General features: G+C 40.2%; 1 protein-coding gene across 1 annotated transcript in view; it reads left to right on the forward strand.

The window, feature by feature from the left end:
* The first annotated feature begins 8,140 nt into the window (after positions 1-8,140).
* Positions 8,141-27,077, forward strand: part of PPP1R1C (protein phosphatase 1 regulatory inhibitor subunit 1C) — a 51,953-nt gene continuing 33,016 nt past the window's right edge. Inside the window, 3 exon segments of the mRNA XM_014954230.1 lie at positions 8,141-8,336; positions 8,339-8,463; positions 10,735-10,795. Of these exon segments, the coding sequence (XP_014809716.1) occupies positions 8,213-8,336; positions 8,339-8,463; positions 10,735-10,795 (310 nt within the window). The 5' untranslated portion in view covers positions 8,141-8,212.

The raw sequence follows: 27,077 nt of genomic DNA on the forward strand, positions 1-27,077 counted from the left end.
TCCGTGTCAGTGTTTTTTATTGTACATGGTTTACTCTTAGACAAAATAAGTAACATAGATTTGATCAAATAGTACACAGAATGGAGAACAGCAGGAAAGCTCAGGACTTGGGTTTCCAAAAGCACTCAGATGCTCAGGGGACCTGATGTGCTAAGGAAACGGGAGAGATAAATTTGAGAGAAATGTTGGCGTTTAAAACCAGACTCTTAAAGTCGTTGGCTTCTGTTGCAGCTCCAAGAATTTGGTTGGTCTTGATCTCACCTCAGAGTTTGTCCCTGTGAGTAGAGCCAGAGCTTTCTTGAAAACCTTATCCTATGTTTTTAAAAGTTGAGATATAAACTCCAACAGCTCTTATGCATGGCAGTCCTTACGAGGAGGTAAGCTGCAGTAGGTTTCTGCTTTCCTTTGCAGCTTGCATAAGTACACAGTTCCCTTCAGGAATGCCACTGGAGAGTAACCAGCCAGACCCCAGTGCCTGCAACCTTCCTTCACAAATGTCCAAACCCAAAACCTACTCAATTGCAGCAGCAGATGAACCCCTTGTCCCCCAGCCAGATTAATTAGCACACTTGACTGTTAATGTAGGTCCTGTGCCTGTGTACTACACACCGTGGCATTCCAAGAAAGGTGTCAACTGTGGCTCTCACGGAGTGATGGAGGAAAGCAGTTCAGGAGCTGGTGCCTGTCCAGCAGCGTCCTCCGTGGGTGCGGCAGCTTGGCTCGTTGCAAGAAAAGTCACTTGGAGGTAACATCCTGGAGTGTCTGGGGTGCTTCAGCTTGTAGCTTGTAAGAATGTTTGATCTCGGCAACACAGAGTCTAATGTTTAATACATCCTGAGAAATGAAAAGTAGTGCCAATTTTTCATTCAGCTGATGGAAGGCAGATTTGTGAGCTTCTGGCATAATTTAAAATAAAGACATTTCAAAATGACATTTCTAAAAGCTGTACTGAAACTAATGAATATACAAGCACCTATTTTTCCATAATCCTTAGAATAGATTTTTGTCATTCTTAAAGACACTTCCAGCTAATATTTTCTGAGAGACATTTATCTAGATATAAAAATGTCTATAAATTCCTGTTTAAAAAAAAAAAAAGAAGAAAAGGTAGTGCACTGCTGTCATATACGTTAAGCTGAGCAGGTATTGGCCTCAATTGACAGTTCTGTTTGTGCCTTAGGAACAGCTGTCATTATTACTGGACACACGCCTAACCTGGGTGGCTTGCCCTTTAGTAATGTCAATTCAGCTGTAATGATTTTCTGAGCGTGGACGGGTTTTCTTCTGTTTAATGATTGAAACTGCTTCTTTTCTTACATATTAGTTTTGTCTTTTTTTTTTTCCTGCCAGCTTGCAATTTGATATGAATTCTATGCAGATTAAAACAGCTTTATTAGTGGCTGATAAACATTGGTCAATCAAATTTGCTGTGAATAAAGCCAGCAAGCAATGCCAGAGATAATTTGGATGCTTTTCTAAACTTCACTGTGATAGTGTTCTTTGTGGCTGCCAGTTGGCTGCAGGAATATAGAGCCAAGGGCTGTTTTTTGGAAACCCCAAGAGCTAGCTGTTTCTGTGGGTACAGAATAGCTACATCCCTGTTGGTCGCAAAATAGACTTGTCTATAGATGTGTGTATGGCACAGCTCAAATCAGGCAGAGGTTGTTTTTTGTTGGTTTTGGGTTTTTTTGAGGTGAGTAAAAGCATGTTTCTAACCCCCACTGTTGCAGTGAAAAGCTTCAAAAATCACTTCTGAATTGATGTGGAGTGATCTCAGCATTCGGCAGCTGGAGGCAACAGCTGGAAAGGTGTGAGCAGCCCCTGCACCGCTGGGGTTAGTGCTGCGATGCCCATGAGCTGCTGCTGCCGCTGGGCCACAGCACCGTGTGTGCAATCCACGAAAAGGGAAGGACTGAGGATGGCCATGGACCCATCTACATGGCCGGGAGTGAGTACACAGGAGGAGAGGCTCATTCTGCTTGTTGTTTCTCCAACACTGTTTGGAAAGAGGACTCAAAGCGGCCCTGCCACTACTGAAAGCACTGATGGGCTCTTCTTGAAGCTCTTTCAGGCACTTTTGCTGACCACGACCTTCACAGAGGGAAGGCTGCCCCTGTGTCTTCTATTTTCTCTCAAATTGTGTGGCGTGTGAGCTCTAGGCAGCCTGCTTTTAGAAGGCAAGTGATGCCCAAGATGCTCCAGGCTGTGTATTTCCTAAGGGCCACTTTGCTCTGATTGCTGTCTCTTTTAAGGTGAGAATTTAAAGCCTTGCTGATACGCTCCAACCACTGCTGCTCACCAGTGTTGCTCTACTGAATTGGGGGGCAGTGTTTGTACTGCCTTTGGATTTTGCATACTGCTGAGAAAATGGCTTACATTTGAAATACAGCATAAGCCAGAACGTTTTAATTCAGTTATGCCACAGATGAATCAGTTTCAATGAAACTGGCCACGGGAAGATACTGATTAGGGAGACTGAAGAAGAGCCATATTTGGAAACGAGTAATTTGAGCCATGACTAGCAGTGTAAAACAAAATCTAAACTACTGGAAAATTTCTCTTTTGGAGGGTTTTTTTCAGTAGGAAACAAACCCAAAAGTCTGAAACTTGGATGATATCATAAAATAGAATAACTGCTGGTTATATGGCTTCAGTCCAATGGAACACTTTCTTCTGGATTAACGTGGTAATGCCAAAATAATGCATGATTGGATTTTTATGAAAAACAAGAAACTTGTATTAATAACTTGGCATAATGCAGATTTACTTTGATGTTTCATATGTGATTTTAGATGTGATGGTAATAATGATCAAGATGGTTATAACAGAAGTTGCAATAATAACAGACAAGACAATTAAAAAAAAAAACACAATCACTTGATAATTCAAAATAGTTTGTATTTCAGACAGTTCTGCATAGATGCTTGCTGAGTGATGGTGAATATTATATATTCTTTTTTTTTGACAGGATAAAAGAGGAAAGCAAGGACAGTGGTTAAGTAATTAAATGGTAGCAATGAGAAGGCATCACGATGAAAAGCAAGAATTGCCTCAGTGAGTGAGTGGCTGTTTTGCTTACTGTGAAATCTTTGGTTCAGATACCTGCTTTCACAGGTGTTTTTAATTTCTGAGTCTTTGTATAATAATGGAGAGTTTCTCTTTTTTGTTTTCTAAAGTAGTCCTGTTTTCCATTGATTACTTGCTACAACACATTAGGGGGTTTTAGAGTCTTTTTTTTAAGAAAACATCTACAAAAGTATTTCTCTTTAGTTCTGTGTGTTCAGCTTTAGTTTTAGATTTTGCTTTAGAAGTGTCACAAGGACAGGGGAAATTATTTTGAAGGGCAATGTCCTGTACTAAAGACTGAATAATGCAAATTTTAAATATGTACTTAATAAATTATGTATTGCTATTATGGGGCGGGGGGGGAGGGCAGGGTGCAGGAAAATTTACCTCTAGACATATTTTTGCTCTGGCATAAGGGATGGAACAAAAGCTTCACAAAGTGAATGGTTATTGTTAAATACAAGGTGTGTAGCAGTACAGGCTCATGAAACGCTTGGAGTTCTGTTGCAGTTAGTAACACCAGAGCAGCCACAGCAGATTAAACCGAAGGTCCAGCCCCTTCAGTATCTTCACCCCCACAGCGGCCAACAGCAGATGCTGCTCTTCAGGAAGAGCATAACCTGAGGGGAGTGTGGGGAGCATCTCTGCCCTCCTGCTCTCAGCAGGTGCTGGCTCTGGGATTTCCTGGCCAGTGGTGGTATCAGTGATGGATTTCTTTTCCATGAGCATACCTAATTGCTTTTCTAGCTCATGGAATGTTTTGGTGTCCACAGCATGGTGGTGAGTTCCACAATTTAAGGACGGCCTACATGGAGAAGGTTTTTTGTTTGGAAGAATCCCTGAATAATTTTGTGTGATGCCTTGTAGCTCTGCTTCCAGGCTGCGTGAGGCCGCAGAGAGGGTACAGCCTGAATTGGGGTAGCTCTCAGCTCCTGGCTTGTCCCTACTCATGGAGCAGCCCCCATCCTGCTGCTCCCAACGCTTGTATAAGAAATAGTAAACAAATGTGCCCTGGTCACCTTCTCCAGGTCACCAAGCCCTGGACAGCACCCTCCAGGTGTGCCAGCTGCAGAGGTCCAGCCAACTCCATTGCTCCCATGTGGGTGCTGCAGACACCACCATGGAGGTCACTGTGACTTCTCTAGGCCTAGCCTATCCTCTGAGGTGGAGGAGGCGGCAAGGAAGAAGGGAAATCTAAAGAATCTCAACCAAAAAGAAAATCAAAATTTTGAAAACATATTCTGAATTTGGCATGCTGAGCTTTTATAGCCCAGTTGATGGCTTTCCATTTTTAACCTGGTAGCATGTGATTGTGTGTATTCTATGGATGGTAGTGGATAACACCTACCAGTAAATGTCTGTACATTACTCAATGATCTGTAGAGCTGTGAGTCACAGAGAAAGACTTGGATAGATAGTATCAGTTCTTATGCCATCAGATAAAGGTAACTTCAAACATTATATTAGAATTATACTGCTAAGGAATTATTATCTCAACTAAAGGATTGTCTAAATAGAAATAGCTGTATTTTTTACTTATCTAGGCTTTATGAATCCATGTATGTAGTTAGTATGTAAGAATGTGCAAGCCTTGTGTTCAATGGACAAGTATTGGTGATGGAAGTTTGGGTTAGGCCGTTACTAGGCCAACAGCTCTTGCTGAATGTCCCACCAACTCTGCAGCTGCTCAAAAAGACTTTCTGTTCTTCTTCTTGAGCTGCCTGCAACAACACTTACCGCTCACGAAACAGACATGATCTGCTCTATGTTCTCCCACCCTTGCAGATTTTAAATTCTTCGCATTTTCTGCATATAAATAGCAAACTGTGTTTCCAGCAGTTGAGTGGGAGCTGCCCTGATTGCAACGCCTGTATTTAGCTACTCTGAAAGGAAACTTTCAGTGTCATTTTGAATATGTCATTGTTTATTCTTGGAAGACTTACATTTGACTTTAGCACCTATGAGCAATGCTGGGTGTTGAGCCCCAAGAGGAAAACCCATCCATGAACAGGTATGGTGTGCACAGAAAAGACCATGTCCAGCATTCATGACCAACACCAAGAGCTGCAAAATTGGTGCCTCTGTATGGACAAAGGCAGTGGAAAAAACATTTGTCAGTTCATTAGAAAAGGGCAGAAGGAAGGGGCATGCTAAAGTCCCCTTTGGCTGTCACAGAAAGCCGGTGAGCAGCAGCCGGGAAGCAATCTGCGCTGTAGGGTTTATTACCCTGATGCTGCTGGGGAGATGCCGGGGTGAGGAGAGGCCCACATCAGAGAGCCTGAGGAAAGCACAGACCAACATATCTTTGCAAAGGTTCTCGTGTGTCAGTGACTACCATGGGGAATTATGTCCTAAGAGACACACTGGAAGGAGTGCCGCTTCCTTTGCTCGGTGAAAGCAGCCTGAGATCAGAGAACTGTAACTGAGTGATTCCCTGCACCTGGACTGGTGAAACTAGTAGCCAAAGCCTGAAGTAGTTTGGCCTCACAAGCAGCTCCAGCTCTTTCTCCTCTCCTTGCCAGGCTGATGTTCCAGGTGTCCCTGACCACAGCAGAGAAGGTAAGGCCGATCACAGGCACAAGAGAAGTTGTGTAAGAAAGTTGCAGGACAGACAACGTTGAATTCCGTTCCCAGCAGCCTCTCTCTTTGGCTGGGAAAAAGACTATAAACCTCCCCTAACACAACAGGGAACGTATCTCAAGCAGGAACTTTGTCATGAGTACTCCGATAGCTCGTCACTGCAGTAGGATATATTATAAGGCAGCACTTCATACCACAACCTAGTGAATGGCATAGGAAGGAAAGATCATAGACAGTTATTCTTATTTTTTTTTTTCCATGATAGTTTTAGCTGAATCATGAAGGAATTTGAAATATTGTGGGGAGTGCACTAAAAACAGAAGATGAGCTAAAAGGATTTGGCAGTACTTAAATGCATTTCAGCTCTTCTCCAGACTATGATGCAGTCTATAGAAAATGCAAGCACACTTTGCCCGGAGACATCTAGTGCTGTAAATTAGGTGTAAGAGTGAGCTGATGTAGTAATTCTGAAATGCTATATTCGAGTGCGCTCTGAAATATGCCTCTTATACTATTTTAAAAATACTTTAATTGTTATAGTGCATGTGAAGATGGCTGGGCAGCCAGCTCCAAATAGGCACAGAGAGGAGAGCTGCAGAGGCAAGTATCTCCACATCATGCCATTGGTGGGCCTCTCTCTGAGGCGCAGGAGCCCCATTAAGGATTTGTCCTTGTTTCTAGTCCTGTCCTGTTGTCTGGCTCCCTTCTGAACCTGCCAAGAAGTGGTGGTGTTGGTTTGTTTCTTCGTATGATTGTTGAGCTTTTTTCTCAGATACTGTTGCTAGCAATGACTTCGAGACATGATTTCTCTAGACAGCAATATCCAGCAATCTAGAGCTGAAATGCACCTCTATAATACTTTGAGCATTTAATGTTTTAATATTTTTCACTATCTGGATGTGTTTTTTCATCATTCATGTAAGAAATTTTAAGCCTTTGTAATGAGAATTATATCTCCTGTAATACTGTAACATACACTGTAATTGTAGCACAATTATGCACAATTTTGTTGTGCACAATTGTAGCACAATTATGTAGCACAACATGAAGTTTCGTAGACAGCTAAAGGGGATGTTTTACGGCAAACAGTTTTTTTCATGGAGACACCTGATAGTTAAAATATGCTATTTATTAATATATATAACAGCAAAACAGCTGGAAAACATTTCTCTCACACCATCACGGACTGATAAAACCAAATTTATTTTCTTTCAAGTATGAAAATTTATCAGAGAAAAGCCACAACTTCAGATCCCTGTGTATCCCCTGGGTGTATCCCTGTGTATATCTGCTATGTCTGAAGCTGTCATTGAAGTTAATGGCATGTCTGTTCATGGAGGACTTTTGAAATCGGATAATTAGACTGTCCTGAAAACAACTCTCTAATTGTCCATAGTGAAAGTGACATGTGCTTCTCTTACTTTACTGTCTCAGACTCTTAGTTGTACCAGCAGAACTGCTGCAATTGTGCTCTGGCTCTAATTGTCTGTGGAAGTTTATAAAGAAATTTATTATTCACCTTTATAAGAATAGTGAAGGCTTAAAAATAATTGTATGAAACACTGAACATTGCTATTCTGTGCACCTCTTTCATTTGCTGTGGTAAATAAAACTGAGCATTTCACCTTGGCACTAAAAATATTCAGGATACAACTGTAATGAAAAGTGGAAATCAGTTATGTTCACCAAAAGTTACTATTGGTATGATTAACTAAATTTTTCTCCTGCTCTTGGAAGAAGGCACAGATTTTGTACCCTGAAATAGAATTTGGACCTCCTAATTTTAGCCATCTAAAAGTGAGGTTACTAATATGAGTCATCTTTACTTTTTCTAGGGTTAATGGAGAGAAGTTGTCATCTCCAGTAAACACTATATTCCGCTTAGCTAGGACAGCCCTTTGAGATGCCTAGCATGAGGGAGCCCAGATAGTTGGCTTAAATGTGGATATTCTCAGTATCTGAAGTCAAGTGGGATGGAGCCCACCAGAAGGGATCGCAGTCGAAATCTGCGAACCCAGCCTAAGGTGCAAACCAACTTTGCACACCAGATAAGCTTCATGAAAGTGTAGGCATCTGTGTAGCATCACCATCGAAAACCTTCCTGGAAGAGGTTTAGAAAAGGATTTGAAAGTACAAAGGCAATTGTTTGATATGTGAGAAGAGGAGAGCGGTTCTGGCAGACTGTAACAGAGATGGAATTATTGCATCCACTCCTCCCGCTACCTCCACCCCCAAAATCTGAAAACTTCCTGATTTGTGTTCATCAATAATTAAGAGCCCATCAGCAATACTCAGAGGGAGCTTGCATTGCACTTCTGAGCAGCCAGTTAGTAATGTACGGTGGAGAGATCCTCTTTTTCAAATCCCAGGGCTCCAGGCCATGCAATGCTAGTATTGCATTTTCAATTAGCTTCTGAGTGAATGCTTGGCATATGTAGAAGTGAACTGGTACACAATTAGCTTATTGTTCCTTTCGGCTTTGTGCTGAGAGGATCTGAAGGACTGCAGAAGAGAGGGGAGAGGGGGGAAAAAAAAGAAAATAGCCAAGCCGGCGGCATCTCCGTGGATGTGGAATAAGGGAGCTGCTGGGCTCAGGCGGATTCCTGCGCTAAGTCAGGAGTTACAGCTGTTCCTGAGGAGCACCCAGCCTGGCTGCGGGGAGGGCGCCCGGCGAGAGGCGCAGACCGAGTCTCAAGCTCCAGGCTCTTCTCTTGTCTGACTCACCTCAGCACCACAATGGAGCCCAACAGCCCTAAAAAAATACAGTTTGCTGTGCCACTGTTCCAGAGTCAAATAGATCCCGAGGCAGCTGAGCAGGTAAGGAAGATGAGTTTCTTTTAGTGTTTTGAGGGAATGGGGTAGGAATGGCGGCAAGATGTGGGGTGAGAATGGGTAGTACTTGTGGCCTAAAGGCTTTTCTAATTTATAGTAATGTAACTATAGATTAAATGCTCTGGAGCTATAGCCATATCTGGATACACCCAAAGAGGGAGGAGGGTAAGTCCTCTAGCCAGAATAAGACTTCTTTACCTTGGGTAGATTTATTCAGTATATATTTGTTGTGCCTTTTCTATAACTGGCCTTGTACCCTAATACATACACTTCACATGAACACACACTCTCAACAAATCAACTAAAGTATATTATTTGTGCATAAAGCAAACCATGAAGCTGATAATGGGTACCTAATGGAAATATTGCACAGAAGACAGCTTACTTACCATTCATTTTAACGTAGAAAATACGAGTTCTGTTTTGCACAATAGTTACCACTTCAGTTACCTCCTGTATTTTTATACAGTCTTCTTTATGTCATTGTTACAATGTTTTATATATTTGAAAAATATATACATGTAGAAGTATGCCTGACTTATGTCTGCATTGGAATTATGTCTGTGCTATTTTAGGTTTTGACTCACTCCCAAAACATACACATACATATAATATATATAGCAATACACATGTCTAAGGAGGAAAAGATATTTATTATTGTGTACAGATATACATAGATGCACATAAAGAAGGACAGAGGGAATCTTATGAGAAAAGCTGGATAAATTGTAATTAGGTGACCCAGTATATTTTTTTCAGTGCAGGTCCTTCTTGACATTTGCTTCTATTTTGGTAAGTCTAGTTTTAGATGATACCAGGGGAATATTATAACCTTGACAGTTCTGTACCATTAGCTATGAAATTATTTGCACCTTTAGGACAGGTATCTGGTTTCCTGAATATTCTGATGTTGTGTCTCTTAAAAGGCAGCTGCCTTTGCCAGAAACTGATGAGCTGTGAGTGACCACTGAACGAAGAAATACTAGAAGGTTGCAGGGGAGAATTGCTGGGGGTTCTCATTTTGTCCATAGGTACTTCTGAGCTGCAAGATGCTCTATACCTTATGGAACAGTCCTGCAATGAATTAAAGAAGGATGTGTTCTGATATTTTTCTGAAATCTGTGCGAACCATTTGGATTTCCTGGAATTCCCATGGCTTTTGAAGTGCTGTGGCCCAAATTCTGCCCTGTATTTATGGGCAGTCCTTTTTTTATGTTGTGAGTTTAATTCCAAGTGCTATACAGTTTCACTGTGGGTGTGTGATGAAATTAAAGTAGTAAATTCTGCTTTCAGCTACAGTTACGCTAATCTGGAATAAGCCCATTAGCTCTGATGATGTAATTTTCCATTTACACCTCTGAAAGCAAAATTTGAACCCAGCTAAATACAGATGTTGGCTCAGCAACTAAAAAAGAACAAACGCACTGACATTGAGGTTTTCTGTCAGGATGGTTTCTAGCTAAAATACTCTTGGTTCCTTTCTTGAATTCAGTAGAATATCAATAGCCTGGAGGCTTTAGTGAAGCAACACAAAGCTTTCAATGCAAATGTGTGCATTATAGGAGGGTAGTCCAATATCATGTAGTTCAACCAGTGTTAATGGAAGAAAAGTACTTAACTGAATCAATTCTAAATAAAAACTGTATACAATTCAGGATTACATATTGATATGTAAATATCTGTTGTATAGTGTTCTTTGAAAACCTTCTTTTGCAATTTTTAAGTATTGTTTTTCTTTAGTTAAAGAACAGAAGCAACACCTCTGGCCACGGTTTAGAAATATCATCAATTCAGTGGAAGATGTACATGCAGTATCAACTCTCAATAGCACTTACAAAATATTAATGATTAGTTGTGAGAGCTATGACAGTACTAAATATCTGTACACATAAGCTCACAAACTGTTGCAATCGTTTCCCTGAAGCAAAGCTAAATGTCAGTATTTTAAGATATGGCTTATACATGTCAGCGATACATGTCCAAAAAATTATTCAATATGATTGCAAATCCTAAAGGTATTTTGGAAGGCTCCCCTCCATGCCTTTGCTTTCCATGTATGGGCAGCAGCATGACCCTGATCACTGTCAGACCAGACGAGCAGTCAGTAAGACAGTGACCTGCTGCTCTTTAAATATTTTCATTTTTAACTTTGCCTGGTCTGTAGTTGGAAGTGCATCAGATAGACTTTTTGCTTTGCTTTGGGTGCAGGACAGTTGGTGGACTCTAATGACTCTCCTTGGTTTCTGCATGTTACAGATCAGGAAAAGAAGGCCTACACCAGCATCGCTCGTCATCATGAATGAACATGTGCCCCCAGGTAAGTGCCAACAAACCTTCTTAACCAATGAACTTGTGTACAGAGGATTGTCTGCCAATTGGTTTTATTAACTACATGGTTTTAAAATCTGGCATTAATTTCATAGGACTACATATCAAATAATGGCTCTTGGAACAATTTGGAGTAAACCCCACGAATATGTGTAACTCTTGGCCTCCAAATGATATCAATAATTTCAGGATTTTATCTTCCATGTAAATCCTTTGTTGTATGTACAAGGAGAATACGCCCCTGATCCAGCACTTCCATCCACAAACCTTTTCTTTCCCTGAGTGGATACTTTGGAGATCCATGAAGCCCTAGTCTTTGTTTTCTGATTTCTAGAGATACTAGGGCGGCTCCAGGGCTAACTCAACAAAGTGAATTGCTTCTGCAAAACTGGTTGTTTTCTAGTTTTCTGGTGAAGCCTGTGATGATTGTTTTTATTATTCCTTTTCAACTGTGGATACATTATCTTCATCCAAGACTCCTCCCAGAAGATTCTCTGTGGGATGGGAGGATTTGAGGTTGCAACATGCTTTGTCACATAAATGTGACTTCAGAAAGACTCTAATAAGCTGTTTAGGGAGTACTATAGGCAAAAAAGCTCAGCAAAAGTGGATTGCAGGAAAAAGTCCTCAAGACATAATCCCTTTGAAACATACTACCTACTTTATATCAATTTTTTTTTTTATATAGTGCTCTGCAACACTTTTTTTCCTGCTTTATCACTTCATCACCTGAAAATTTTTTTAAAAGCAGTTCAGTCTTTTTCTCACTGATGTGTCTCTTAGGTCATTACTCCATGCACTGACACCTCAGTAAAACAAACCCACCCTAACTCTATTGGTATCTCCACTTACTGCACTCTGCTGAAGGTCTCTGCTTCTGATTAACATCACTGGTAGCTGAAGTTCCTCAGAAAGAAACATTTGGAACCCTGCTTTAGGGGCTGAGCTCATTGCAGCTCAGGGCACAGATAAGGGAGGTTCAAGCCTGACATATGGCTTAGGTTATATTCTTTTGACCCTGAGGGTGACCCATGAGTTTGCTGCAGGGCTAACACCAATCCCAGTTTGGAGAGTAGCTTTGTGGCCTGAATTTCAGGCCGTTCAGCTCTCAGTAATGGTGCATGAAAGATCTGCCTTAGACTGGCTTTCCTTCCCTTAATGGGGTCTACAGTGGCTGTGTTGCTAGGCCTTAATTTAAAGCAAATTCACCTTGACTGTTAATGTCTTTTGCAATTCATTTTGTACACTTTGTACTGTCATATTTCCTTTTATAAACAGATGCTTGGTACAGTACCAAATCAAAACCAAACAGAGAATAAGAACTCTTTTTAATTGACAGGAAATTTTACTGTAAACAAAGCGGTGCATGTCTGTTATCTCCTTTCCTGCAATGTTCATAATAAATCTTTAAATAAATCATTTTTATTATGAGTCAGAATTGCTGCAAGTATCAGTCAACTTTTATATAAGCCCAAGGGCTTGTATATTCAACTCATCACTTATTTACATTTATTCATTTAGATATTATCCTGTATTACTAGATACTGGAAACTAATATCAATGAAGGTATTCTTGGTTAAATTATAATCTTGTGTTGTTTTTTAATTTTCCATAAAGTCAGATTAAAAATAAAAACTTTAAAAGCACCTTCATTTTCCTGCACCTCACCCTGTGGTTTATGCATGAGCATGCGTGTGCATATTTCCATACAGTATGCTTGATATTGGCAAGTGTTTTGAATGGGGTGTGCACATGTAGCTCTGTAAACCCACTGAGTGCAAGGACTGCAAAGCCAAATTGGGAATGCAGACAATAGCTTTAAAATTGAAGTATGAACAGTAAAAAAAAAAATCCTGGCAGGTTTGTTGCTGCAAGGTGCTGTGTAGTTTCTGAAATTATTGTGTACCAACTTTCAGAGGAATCAGCTAGTCCTAAGGGCTCTTGACAGCTCGATGATTAAACTCCAAATACTGGTCTTTTATTGGATTTTGAATAGAATTCAGTGTGATGCCGAATAATGATTTGTCTCCAAAAATGTTAAATTCACCTCTGTACATGTTTACAGTGAATAAAATAATAATTGTAAGTATGTGAACTTGAAACTCCAGCAAATTGATTTAGAAGCCTGATTCCTAGGATCAACAGGGAAACTGAGCAGCAGAGAATTTAAGTGATACTGTCAAAGCCACCTATTAAATTAGAGCTGGGCTAGACCAGAATCCTGTCTCTTGAATTTTACCCACTGGAATACTCCAGTTCCCTCATTAGGAGCAAATAACTAGTGAAGAATATGCTTCCAAGGGTTTGAAATGTGCATCCTAGTGCAATTCTAAATGTTTGGATGCCCCTGCAAAGTTTACTTAAATTATCTAAACTTCTTTTATTTTGAAAAACAGAGACAGGCATTTTCTAAGAATCAGACTTTTCTATAGCCTTCTGTTGCAGCTGCTTCTGATTGCAGCAAGAAAAAAAGCAGCATTTTTGTGGTATTCTGGTGTTCTGGATGCAGACCCATCTGGAAACTACAAGGCAGTAAAATATGTTTGGACATTTCAGAACTTTATAATAAATTCAGTTTTAGTTCTGCCATACAAAGATCTAAAATAGTTGCTTTCTTCTAAGTCTTCTCATCCATCCCTGATGTCTAGTACAGGGATGTCTCTGACAGGAATCTCTCTTCGCTGATTTAGGTCAAGTCCATTGTACTATAAAATGAAGAAGGAATATCTACTAGGGGTGTGTCACTTTATACCAATGATGGCTACTCAAAAGCTATAAGAAGAGTCTGCTTGGTTTCCTTGCTTCCAAGGAAACAGTAAGGGCTACACCACACTAAATGATTTAAAGACAGGTGGTGGATATGACTGCAGGAGCTAATATCCAACCTGTAGTATCATTGACTGGTGCATTTTCTCCTATTCACTCTGGTTGGCATCATATATAATTGCAATCAAAGTCAACCGAAGAGAAATTTGAATTGCAGCAGCATCAATGATTGCAGTGGACAATCAGGGCTCCTGAAGCAATGTAGCAATGAATAAAACCTTAACTCTTTCTGTAAGTGCTCTGTAAAGTGCCCTATGGTGGGTCATGTCACATCTGAGCAGAGAAACTAGCACCAGAAAGTTGAGACTCGAGTTACAAAGTTACTTAACTCTATCATGCCTCAGCTACCATCAGCTACCATATCTTGTGAGCAGCTGATGTTTGATTTCATGATATCTCATCAGTTTTATTTTTACTTCAAATTATAAGACCCTTTTACTATCTGTGAAAGCAAACCCAAATATTAGTGGACAGAACTACAAAACTGTGCAGCATCTCATCCTGTGCAAGATGCCTGCATGGGTTACTGGGGTAACCCACTCATATCCTGCTATAGCCACAGTTGCTCTGGCTGTACTTGAAAAAAGGAACATAACCATATGCTTAGTTTTAAAGATGTATTTAACTATTAAGCCGCACAAGAGCTTAATCCAAAAATTGCAAAAGCTCTCCAACTTCCTCTTTCTCTTGCAATATCCTTGGAGCCACCAGAAACTGAAAGTTACCATACCCCTGCACTGCCATGCTACACTCACAGCCTCCTGCCTCCTGACCAAGCACAGCAGAATATATATGAAAATCAGTTCTTGTTAGCTGAAACAAAAGTCTAACTGTGCTGTAAACTGGCAGGGTGTCATACTGTGATGGCTCAAGACGCAGCTGGTGGAATGTAGAGAAGTGCTGGTTGAGGGAGGAAGGCACGTCAGACCACATCTCAGGATTGGTGCCATTAGGTCTTGCTGTGATCAGAAAACAATGCCAGCGTTCCTGTAAGGCCTGGCCTTGTCACAGAGCCAATGCAACATCCAGCAGTCTGTTCCACTTGTGTCAAAATGTTTGGTCTTCTTGTAGCATTAGAATATGGGCAAACATCCAGATAAACTTCTGCGTTTCTGAACTTTCTATGTATTTGCTGCTTCCGACTCTCCTTCCTACTCAGTTGCATGTTTTGGCTTCCTTGCTTGTAATGTAAATGTCACTCGGTGTTTGGAAATAAGAAGAACGTAGCAATGTGTTTTGATAACTCTTCTCCAGAGCTGCCTTTTTGTATTGTGCAAATCTCATTTCAAGGCAGAAAGGGTGTATTATCACTGCAAAAGCAATGTTAAACATGTATCCCAAGTACAACTCAGTACATCTGAGTTTTTGGAAGGCTGAAAATCATAACTTGAAGATATAAGCAAGTTATACCTGTCTCCAGACAAGAAACTTGCCTGCAGCCTGTCTTTGGGCATTATCTGTTCTTATGTCTTGTTCCCAGATGAATTTCCATTGTCCAGATTCACACCTTGCAGCTCGCTGCCAGTTCCCCCGAGGTCTCAGTATTTAGTGCAGTAACACCACCACAGCCAGATGGGTGGTGGGAAGAAAACCTATTCTTACACCTGTGGCAATCCCACGTCAACCCAAAGTAAATTATGTTTTTCCTGCTAAATTGATTCTAGACACTCCCAGACTTTCCCCATACAGTAAATCTTATTACCATGTATAGATGTGTTTTTCTGATAATGCAGACTATACCAGCACCACACCTTTGAGGGGATAAATGTGATGTGCTCCACCCAGCATTAATGTTTGTGACTAGTATTTGCTAGATTATGCTTCTAGGTGAATGAATGTGTTTGGTTTTTATCTAATTAGATAATTATCTCTTTTTTTTTCTACCAAGACAAAATAAACTGGGACCAAAAAAGACCTACTAGGTAGGAGGCAGGTGTTTCTGGGATTGTAAAGTAGTCCTGCTACACTTCTCAGGCAAAAGTCTCCCTGAAACTTGACTCAGCGGAGAACTTTTGGTCTCACAGTTCATGAAAACAGATATATTTTTCAAAAGCTTGAGATTCTGGTAGGACATACTGCTTCCTTTCGTTCAGGAAAAAGAAAGCGAGCAAGCCAAATAGCAGCTGTTCTCAATCGCAAATTTAGGCTTCTAATGTGGTAATAAAGCATTCAGAAAAGAAGTACATTAGTAAAAGCTGTCACTAACTGTATTTTTGTTTCAGTGAAAATAGTTGGCCTTTCTACAGGCTAAATGTGGATACCCTTTAAGTGTGCTGTCTTTTTTTATTTCAGTCGAGGAGTTCATGGAGGTATAGCAATAAGCAATGAAAAAGATATGTGTCCCCTCCCATCACAGGACCTTTACATCCAAAGGCACCAGGATGCTCAGGGATCAGGCACTGTTGGTCAGGGCAGTGGGGACCTTTATGTTCTTTACACCTGTCCTGGAAAGGTCTGTCTGACAAAATGAAGCAATGAAATATATGAAATAAACATTACATGAGACCTGACAGGTGACAGGAATTCCAGAACAGAGAGGAAAGTGTCTGTGCTTGAAAATATCCTGCTGTTAGCAGGCTGATGTGTGACTGCAAATGTTCAGTGTCAAACCACATCCTTTTTACTTACCTGTGTACAATACATTTGGATGTTCTTTCTTTTGGGTTACTTTGAATTTACTCTGAAGTTCAGGCTCACAGAAGTCCCCAGGACAAGCCACATAAAATAAAAATAAAAGTTCAGGGAAGGAAAGTAAGAAAGTAAGAAAGAAAGAAAGAAAGAAAGAAAGAGAAAGAAAGAAAGAAAGAAACAAACAAACAAACTGCTTGAGCTGTTTTTTAAGCAGCTCAGAATTAACAGCTCACAGGATCCAAACAGAGGCAATTAATTAAAAAAGGAAAAAGCTTTCCTTATCATCTTTCACGAAAACCCTCCATGGGAGGGTGAGGACTTTATATGTCATTGTCATCACCTGCCAAAAAAAGCTGCCATGCTCCCTGCAGTACTGTGGAGACAGCAAGCGGCAGGACTAGTCTTGAGTTGATTGGGCTGCACCAGGCACTGCTGTGCCTAAATCAAAATGATCACCAAAGCAGCCAGATGCGTTTTCACTATCCTTTGAGGCCATGAACATATTAGTTCACAAACATAAAAAATTCCCTGAGAATATTTTAGTCATTGTGTAAAACATACTGTGTGAAACAGTAGGAAATACATATACTTATTCATACAGTGCCCAAGTGGAGTCTGGACTCTCTCTTTAGTCAGTAAGTAATGCTTTAATGAGGAGAAGGGTCTGAAAACTACCCAAAGTCAAAACGAATAGGTGTTGTGCATGTTCTGACCAAAATCCACTTATTTTACATCATTTTTCATGTTTATTTTTATTCATGCTGCTTCATTTTCAGTGTTTAATGACAATTGCATAGGTACATTTTACAATGATTGCTTCTACTGACTACAGTCTAGTTGACTAAAGTGAGTATGTTTAGTCAAAACAAGAATGAGTCCTTCTTATTCACTGAAGCCTGCCTTCCCTTTCTGAGAAGGGGGAGTGTGGGGTGCAAACTCCTCCTGAGCTCCCAAGAAAGCTCTGGTCTGCAGAAAGGCCTGGGCCAGCCCAGCACAGTGGAAATAGAGGTTGGATAGTCATAACCAGGACTCAGATTTCTGACCTAGATTGGAGAAGTGGTGCAGCTGAGAGGACATAAACAAATAAACCCCTGGCTTACTTGCACCCAATTTGGGTGGAATTGCATTTACCCATTTCTCTCGTTCCAGCTTTAAATCTGCGCACGTGAATTGGCGTACTTTTTTATTTATCAGTGCAGCTAAGCTCCTAATGTGTACCATGACGTCACTTGTTCCTCCCGCTCCTGGCCTCCTGTTGGTTTTGTGTCGGAAGGGTCAACGGCCATGAAGCTATCTGAAAGTGAAGGAGGTATTTTTAGAGTTGAACCTTGTACTCTTCACCTGTTTTCCTTGTTCCTTATAGAGAAGTGCCATAGAAACAGCCTTCTTCCACCCCAGGAGATTATTTGCAAATCATTTTTAATATATATGGCTTCGTGCTACAGATCTCCAGCTGCTTGATTATTCAGCGTCAGGGCTGATAAGCTTTCAGTCTGTTTACCTCTGTTATCACCTTCGTGCGTATTGAATTGACAAAGAGGTGTGCCTTGGGTAAAGAATAGCAGTGTGCACAACCACATAACCTGGTGGGGAAGTTTGTTGGAAAGCTTCTAACTTTACTGCATTCATAAGGCTTAATATTTGCTAGAGGAACTCTAACAGATTTGCACTGTGCAAAATACTTATACACCTCATACAGTTTGTTTTGGTGAGAATGATACTGAGCTTTTCTATTTAAAAAATGCGTAAGTGTAATTAACTACTTCCTGTAATCAAAGTACTTAAGCTATAAGTAATATAGTTACATGATTATACAATTGGGGAGGTTGGTGGCATTAAAAAATGGGTCCGGTTTAGTCTGGAGCAAACATTCTGTTCATATTTTAAGTGTTTTTTTAGAATGGTAAAAAATTTTAGATACTATTTGAAATAGTCCATTTAAGTCCATTTAAACATCGTAAGGAAAAATGTTTTGAATAGGAATACCAAATGAGTTTGTTTTGAGGTTATGTTCAGATTATACTTCAATAAATTAATAATACTGATTATTTTATATATATATATTTTTATTTTTTTTTTACATAAGGTAATAAGCTAAAATCCATTAATAAATGTTTTAGCCTTGCTGAGGGGAAAAAAAACCAACACAGGGTTTGTCTGACCTCTACTATTTAGTACTTAATGCAGCACTCATTTACCATGGTGACATGTGCGGAATAAATAGATAATGCAGACAGATGAGAGAGAATCCAGCTTTTAGCACTAACCTCATTATGTTCAGAATATTGGGGAGGGGTTGCACTTAAAGCATCAATCAAGATAGCCCCATTTATTGAGCTTTCAGAGACAAAATTTAACTCTTTATATGGAGTAACTGAAGTTAGAGCTTCCCTTCAAAATACACCAAAAGTGGAAATTTAATGAATCTGGACCAAAAGCTAGCAGAGACTCTAAACAAAATGAAGCTATCAGTTGCCAACTATACAAGGCTGAACTGCAGAAATTGGGAGAGAGTGCAGGGAGGAGTGGAGCTTTGCTTTGCTTTGCTTACCTCTGAGTCTGAGCTGTCTGTGTCACCAGCTGGTGAAAATCAGATCAACTGGACCAGTCAAGTCTGTTTTTACAGTAATCAGAGCATCCTGATTCTAGGAATCTAGGTAGAATTCTGCCCTGATTCTAGGGTAGAATTAAACTGTATGTCTGTTGGAAGGAGCTCTGTGTTCCCCTTCTCCCCTTCAAAACTCTATTCATGCGTCTGTATTTAAAATGAGGGTTTCTAATATTTTTCTCAAACAGCTTTACTCGGGATCAATATAGTATCATAGTAGCAGAATGAAGAACAGTTACATGCTCATCCGTTATTCCTCCCTGGGATGCAGAAGTACCATAAAGCAGTAATTTCTTGGGATTATTCAACCAAAAAGAACCAAAAAGCACTTACAGAGTCAGCAGTGCTAAGTAGACAAATGTGCATTTTAAAGGTTATGTTTTTTTCACCTGAGGGCATGTCCTTCATTCTGATGAGATAAGCAGAGAAGAGTCACACAGGGCTGAACATGAGCTTGAGTGATGCAGATGGAAAATTCAATAAAGCAGTGAGTTCTATTGCATCCTACAGTACCGCATATCCTGGTGCCCAGACATCCCATGGCCTAAACGTTTCAGCACGGAGCTTCCACCGCTCAGAAAAGAGAAAGGCTCGTGGTAATAGTATTCCCTTCACGTCTTTCTGAAGTTCCCTGCCATAGATGCTCTCAGACAGTGGCAGAAAGCAAAGATTGGGATGAACCTTTCCTACTCTTTCTTTGAGCACCACCAAATAGTAATATCTCTGGGATCAGGCACTGAGTAGCTGCAGCACTTGCTCCACCTTCTCCCATGGGAGCTGCAGGACAGGTACAGAATCAGGGAGCAATTTAACTTACAAGCCCAGCTGGTCTGAATGCAACATGTTTATATTATTACTATGTGCAATTTTATAACCTTTTCTCTTTGAAGTGGGATTGTGCCAACAAACTAAAAAGCAATTTTGGGGGATGCGGTAGTGGTAGGGGAGAAAAAAAAATGTTCCCATCAAAGAATTGTGATCTAGAAGATTTTTTTGATCCAGATCAACATTAGGCTTTTAGGCTTTTACTGTCTTTCTGAAATACGGTAAGTAGACAGCAATTGTAATTGTTTAGAAATGTGCTTTCAAGCACCCTAAAATGCTGATGCTAGTGTGTGATTTAGGCCTTAATGTGTACAGCACATCCCATAGGAGGGTGCGGAACAGCTCATTCCGTGGGAATCACAGTGATGTGGTTTTGATTGTCACAGTACAGATGGAGATATAGAAAACAAAACACAGGGTCCCCTCTGACTCTGATATGTACTGAGGTTGCTAGAAATGCTGAAAAATGCCTTTGGAAAGCTAACTTAGTCTGAGGTAGCAAGGATTGCCCTATCTTTTCCACCCCACCTAGTTGTGCTGGTGGTGAGAATGAGATTATGGAACCTCATTTTGCTGACTCTTTGAAAGCTTAAAAAACCAAAGGATTAATTTAAAAAACTGGTATTTGCATTCTTTTTGTAAAAAGTGTCATAAACCCCAAGAAGAACTATTATAAGTAGCTGACTTGCTTCATGCATAGGATGATACATGTATGTGTGAGGAGCTTTATGCATATGCGTTCTAACCACAAGCAAGCTGTGAGCAGTTGGCCAGGACTAGCTTTACAACACATTCTTACTGAAATCCTTGAGGTATTATTCCAAAAGGAAGGAAACTGCAAAGGCAGCAATAATAATCACTGGCTAAGGAAGAGTTTTATTGTTTTGTATTTGTTTTCTTCTTCCCTGGCAAATGTCACTTTCCAGAAAGTACAATACACAACTGTTCAGCTACAATATTTTTTTAAATGGCTTTATGAGCTATAGCATGCTAAGAAATGTTTGACTTTTTTAGTTTTGGCTGCTGCTGCTGGCTTTTATTTTAGAGCTTGGAATACTCCTACAGCTCACAGCCCAGAAAGGAACTGCTCAGAGTGATAGCTATTGCAGCTGTAACTGATTGCAATCGCTCAGTCGATTCTGAGCCATTTTCCATCACAATTGATTCCTGCATATAGAGCTACTAGGAAATGGTTTGAATGTATATCAGGGGATCAGCTAGGATTATATTTCTGGTAACCACGGATTTTTCTTCATGATCTTTGCCGTAGTTTTCTTTAGATCTTCGACCTCTTCAATAAGTCATTTGAACACAGACTGAACATAAAGCAAGCAAGCAGCTGGAAAGTAGCACATTACTAATACTACTCAGTATTACTGATGAATTCACAACTCTGGGTAACTGTCTTCTCAAGGTACTTAGCTTCCTTCTGTATTTGAAAATACTTAATGAATGTTAAGTGTTTTCACAAACTAACACGTTATTATTCAGTCAATGCACTAAGTAGTTGTAAGCTATTTGGGAGGTTTTTGTGTAAGTGTTTTGGTAACATTTGGTGAAACGGTAGCCATTATTTGCAAATATTGCAGTCTGACAGTATGTTTCCCGTGGGCATATTAATTTCAGAGGGACATTTCTTCTCTTTGAACCTGTTTCTCTGAGTATTTGCTGGCAGTCACTCAATAGCTCTGGCACTCCTCTAACCTCTCCAAAGTTGTCTTTATCTCCACTGCCCTCCTGTTTCCTTCATGCGAATCTCTTCTTTCACTGTCAGGTGTCAGGCCAGGTGAGGTTATGCTGTGAGTGTGGAAACTGCCCTTGCTCCGTGCAGCAAAGATGTAATCTTTATTGACGTCTGCTTTTGTGTCAGAATAGATCCTGTGCCAATGAGGTAACCTTACAATGAGGTGAGTTCTCCTTCTGCACAGCTGGACAAACTTTGCAACACCACATTGTGCTTTAGGTTTATTTTGCAGTTCTTGTCCTTTGCCTTGTTCCATATCTCTGCGAATGTTTGCTTTTCCAAAGATGTCTTGTAGTTCGGTTTGGCCCTCCAGCATTGCCTGGGGCACCCAGAAATGCTGGCTGTCAGGTTCCCCTTCTGGATCATTCCAAAAAATCAGTGTCATCCTGGTTTACATTTATTTGCTTCAAGAATAAGGGATTTTTTCTTACATATATTTCAATCTAAAAGAGAGGTTTGAATCACCCTAAATAAAGTGCATAAAAGAGAGTAATATTATTAGGTATCTTTTAAGTCTTTCTTTGCACATTTTGAGACTTGACTTTACCATCAACCTTTCTGATAGGCCAAGGAATTTAAATTTCACATCACCAATTACAGCAGTTTTCTTCAGTTTGCCTCACTTAATTTTACTTAGTTGAATGACTTAACTTGGATTTTCAAAGATGCAGTGAATATTAATGTGATCGTCATTACTTGGCATTAGATAATCAGTAGTTCTGACTAAATGTATTGCTAAAGTTCTTTCCCAGTTGCAGTAACTTTAGAATTAGTTCATTAAATTCTGTTTTGCCTGGTTTGTTTTGCTGATCCAGACCATAGATTATTTACCACAGTATTTGCACTGAGCAGCCCTCCACATGTATTGAACTCCTGGGCTGGACTCATTTTGTCTGGAGCAACGCCAAGCCGGGCACTGAGGGAACTCCTCTTTGTGCAGGGTTGAAGGGTAACAGGCAGCGCAGATTTGTGATTAACTTAGTTGTGCTGGAATTAGAAACTAGTACTTTGCTGTTAACTAAATGGTATTCTTTTGGAGTGAGTTAATTTAAGGGAGCTCTGAAGAAACGTAGAGGCAAACCCTGACCTGAAGCTTCTGCACACAGTGACACCCTGCGGTCTTGCTGGAGGTTTCTCCCAGCTCTGATGCCATGAGTCCACATGGGTCAGCTGCAAATTATATGAAAAGTTTATCTCAGAGTCATTCCTGGTAATCTAGTAAGAGATTTATACTGACTCCAGAAAATGTCTCAGCTGAGAAATCAACAGCAAAAAAAGACTTTTACTTACCTCCTCCTTGTTCTTCTTTAAATAAGAGTTGTTCTTTGAAAGTCTGTAGTTCTTTGAAAGCCATCTCCATTTCCTTCAGCAAAGAGGAGTTTGTGCTGTTTAGAATGCAACTAGAAGAAAGCAACTCCAAGCCTAGCATTGTTTGTATTGTGAGTTAAAGTCAATCTTTACATTAGTTATTGAAACAGAATGTTTGTTTCAAGTGTATGTCTGCCTGTGTTAATTAGTTTCTCTGGGGAAACCTGCCAAGACTGGAATTGTCCCCATATGATGGATGAGGGACTTCATGTCAGGAAGGTCTGCTCCATGCTCCTCACTCACCTGACCCTCTCATGGAGTAGGGCTACAGAACATGACTTCTTGTGCTGCGAGGAAAAGGAACTTCTGCATGGAAGGATTTTTTCATGACGAGCTTTTCCACAAAGAGTGTTCTGTGTTCTGTCATTCAAAGCCAGGACCGTATCAGAAAGAGCCTTACAGAGCTCACAGCAGCTGGAAGGCCACAGAGACAGGCAGAAGTGTAACTCCAAAAAGGCAGACAGAACAAATCAGTTCTTGTTAACAAGAAGGGAGAAAAGAAAGGATTAAATTCAAATTCTCTTCCAACTTGTATTTTGAGAAGCTATACTTGATTTATGTGACTTATTTAGAATTTGGTTTATATTTATATTTAACAGTTATCATAGGGAGGGATAATGAAAAGTTGAAAACAGAATACTTCAGAGAGGGATGATTTTTTTGTGCTTGTTGTAATTCATGACTACTCTGTGGTAAGGCTGCAGACCTGATTCATCACCATTATATTCTAGTTTAATGCCAGTGAAACTAGACTGATTTCCATGAGTCTGGCATGAAACTGGAATAACAAGGTGGTGAATCAGGCACTATAATTCCCGTTTGACATTCATGTGGTGTAAACAAATGCATTTAGATTCACATTTGAGGTTTGTAATGTCTCCAGTTTCTTCCAAACCAGATTATGGTCTCAGAATGTATGTTTTAAAGACATTTTCATCTGTGTAATTTATGAGAGGTGGTTTTATTTCATATTCTTATGCCTGTGCCATTGAAAGTGGGCCCTTGGATACTGTCTGTATGATGTTGAGAGATATAGATGCTGTTTGGATCAGATGCTGTTCTGTGTGTTGGGAGGAAAAGGATGATCAGTTAGAGGTTGAGTTTGAGCACCATTAGGAAGGATTTGGTCTAACATAGGAGATTGTTGCCCCTACTCTCAGTGCTAGTAATGGCTACTTGAATATTGAAGGTGGGAAATACAGAACTATGTAAATGTAAACAGGCTAATTTACCTGGAAAGTAAATTCTAAATGTCCAAACAGCTGATTCATCTGGCCTGTGGCATTTTAGTGAACTACAAAGGGCTGGATACAGTCAGGAGCTAGTTAGGAAAAGCTACTCTATGATCTCTGCAGGCCCATGCTACATACCTTAACTGCAAACGCCTGATAGAGTAAGCATGCAAATGCTTGTGTATATAGCAAATTCCTCTCTCCCCTATGTTTTTATTAATATTTCCTATACAAATCTTATTACTAATATTCCCTAAAGGGCCAGGCATTAATTTAGATGCTGACTGGTGTGTGAGATGCAGCAGAACCGCAGTGTACGCACTCTCTTGTCAGCACTTGACTGAGAAGAAGAGCAGACCCTCCAGCTACATTTACCACCACAGCTGGGATACTGGAGTTTAATGAGGTGCTTTTGCAATGTAAAGATTTTCAGAAACACATGATCATGCCAGGAGGGCTTACCAGGATATTTTTTGGTAATTAAATGTAATTACATTTATACCCGTAGTCAAGTTTTCATTGATAGATACGGGCAAATAAAAACCAGCAAGCAAAAGTCAAACAATTAACTACATACACATTTTTTTGTTTCCCTTCTTGGAATTTTTTCCTTTTCTTACCTCAGTGGTTTAGTAAAAAGCGATAAAATGCTAGCTGACCTGGCAATATGTAGTTAGAACTCTGACAAAAGCAGAGCATGAAATACTTTTTTATCTTTGTCTTCTGGAGGAAAGGAAAAGTAGTTTTGATAGCAGAAAAAACAAAATTATGATAGTCAATTTCTCCATCAGATTTCAATGAGCTTGTTTTACCAAAACCAATGGCAAACAAAAGGGGTGGTGGTCAAACACCACTGAGGCAAGCTGATAGATTTAAATTCCTTTATTGTACTGATGAATCAAAATGTGAAATGACTGAAACCAAATTTTCAGAAAATTTCAGGTTTGCCTGCCACTAAGTGGCAGGAGAATGAATAATTATTTGGAAAATTATCTGTTTCTTTTCTTAGGTCCTAAAATTGAGGGGGTCTGCGCTATTTAAATGTAAGTTTTTGAAACAGGTGGTCTGCCTTGTTGCAAAATGAGCACACAGCAAGGCAGGGAGCAGAACTCTGCAGCTCAAGCACATGAGCATCCCCCAACCCTGCAGCAGGAGCATGGAGCCACCCTCCTCTTCATCACAGGACATGGCTAAGTAGAGCCAGAGCCAGCAAAGTAACTTTCCTCTTCTAACTGTGTGTCATCATCAAGCATATTGATCAGAAGTCAGGTATCAGTTCATTTCTTTCACACTTTTTGAGAGAGAACACTTTGCTGATGGACATGTTATTGTTTGGCCATTGAGACATTTCATCAAAACAAATGAAATTAAATGAAACTGTATGAACTATTTCATAGCAGTAGCATTACCTGATTTGTCTCTCGCTTGGGGTGTCCTGCACTGCGTGTGAAAGGCTGGAGCCGTGCTTCTGATCACCTACTTTGTTCTCTCCAGTGGCACTGTTTATAGATGGGTGGGGAAAGGATTATAAGAAGGCTCCAGACTGACAGTGACATTGTGTCCTGAAAGTCTCTCTTCAGGGTAATTTCTTTCAGATTCAAACCGTTCTTGTTTAAGTCAGACTTTAACTAAGTTCTGTTATAGCCATGCAATTCATGGACTATTTCCACCATCTGAGCAATCAAAGAGTATTGAGTTTATTATTTTTAAGGGAAAATTTAAAAACTATGACAAAAACTAACCAAATCCAAAACTCAATCAGCCTCTTGTGATTTTTATCTGAAGCTTCTCTGTTTTATTTTCTCAAGGAAAATTTCAAACTCTCTACATGAAGCTTTCTCCAACAATTATATGAGTCTCTTACTGAGTTTCTTTTGTGTAGAAGCCGGCTTCTCTGACCTGTTCTGTTCCTCCAGTGCCTGACTGAAACCCTGCAGAAAAGGCTTTTATTCACTCTTGCCAGGGGAAGGAAAGCTGAGTACTTAGCTGGATGAGATAAGTCTTTGCTGGTGACTCCGCTGTGGAGCCCATGGGTGATATCAGAGGCCAAGTCTTTTAAAATAGGTCACCTCCTGCCCTGCATAGCTGCTCCGAGTGCATTAACATTATCCAGTGGGAGAAGAGAGGCAAATGAATTTTGATCTTACTCTAAAACAACCATAAGGCTTCCCCCAGCTTGGTCATGCCGTTTGCCCAGCAGTAGAGACTCACAGGAAAGGTGATCAGCAATATCGAGTGGTTGTCATCCCAGCCATAACCAGCATCCTTCCGCTCGGTTTGCTTCTGACCTCATATAATGACACCTTTGGGGTAGCTCAGCTTATTATGTCAGCTTGGCTGGTTGGATGTGCTAACAAACGGTCAAAGGAGCTCTGCTAACAAGAGCATTCAGAAGACAAATGCATTGGTGTTACTTCCTCCATATTTCAGCAGTATATAGCTGGGGTGAATCTTGCAGGTTTCCCTGCAAGTGGGTGAGGTTTTGCCCTGGATAAAGACTAAAGATTAGAGCTGTAATACTGAAATGGTCTCTGACCAGGTAAATGGACTTTCAGAGGTGTCTCTCCTTAAAGAAATAAGGCTTCATTTCATAAAGGCTGTATACATAACTGGATTGATGAAAATCAGGTCCTACTCCAGTCTACATGAGGTAAGGGTCACACTAGCCTCAGATACTATTTACCCAGTGCAGGGGAAAAGTCCTCAAGTGCTTTTTCCTCAATGCAGGTGTAAAAAACCTTTAAACAAACCTCCGGTCTTGTTTTTATGCACCTCGGCTGTCCAGTGACTTGGGTATATACAAATCTGTTCTCAGCTTTTCATGTGATTTCTATTATACCACTTTAAAACAAAAACTATCAAGAAATGACATGAGTAATTAGATTCCTGTTAGCTAATTAGAGCAGCTAAGAATAAGTTAAACTGGAAAAATGCCATATGTTCAGATTTGGAATATATTACAGCTTTATTGTGTTCTGTGAGAAATGTTATGGTCTGTGAGGGACAAAAATGGAGCATCATCAAAGTGTCCTTCCCT

The sequence above is a fragment of the Calidris pugnax genome, unplaced genomic scaffold, assembly GCF_001431845.1.
Source record: "Calidris pugnax isolate Ruff unplaced genomic scaffold, ASM143184v1 scaffold103, whole genome shotgun sequence".
In the NCBI taxonomy this organism is placed as follows: Eukaryota; Metazoa; Chordata; class Aves; order Charadriiformes; family Scolopacidae; genus Calidris; species Calidris pugnax.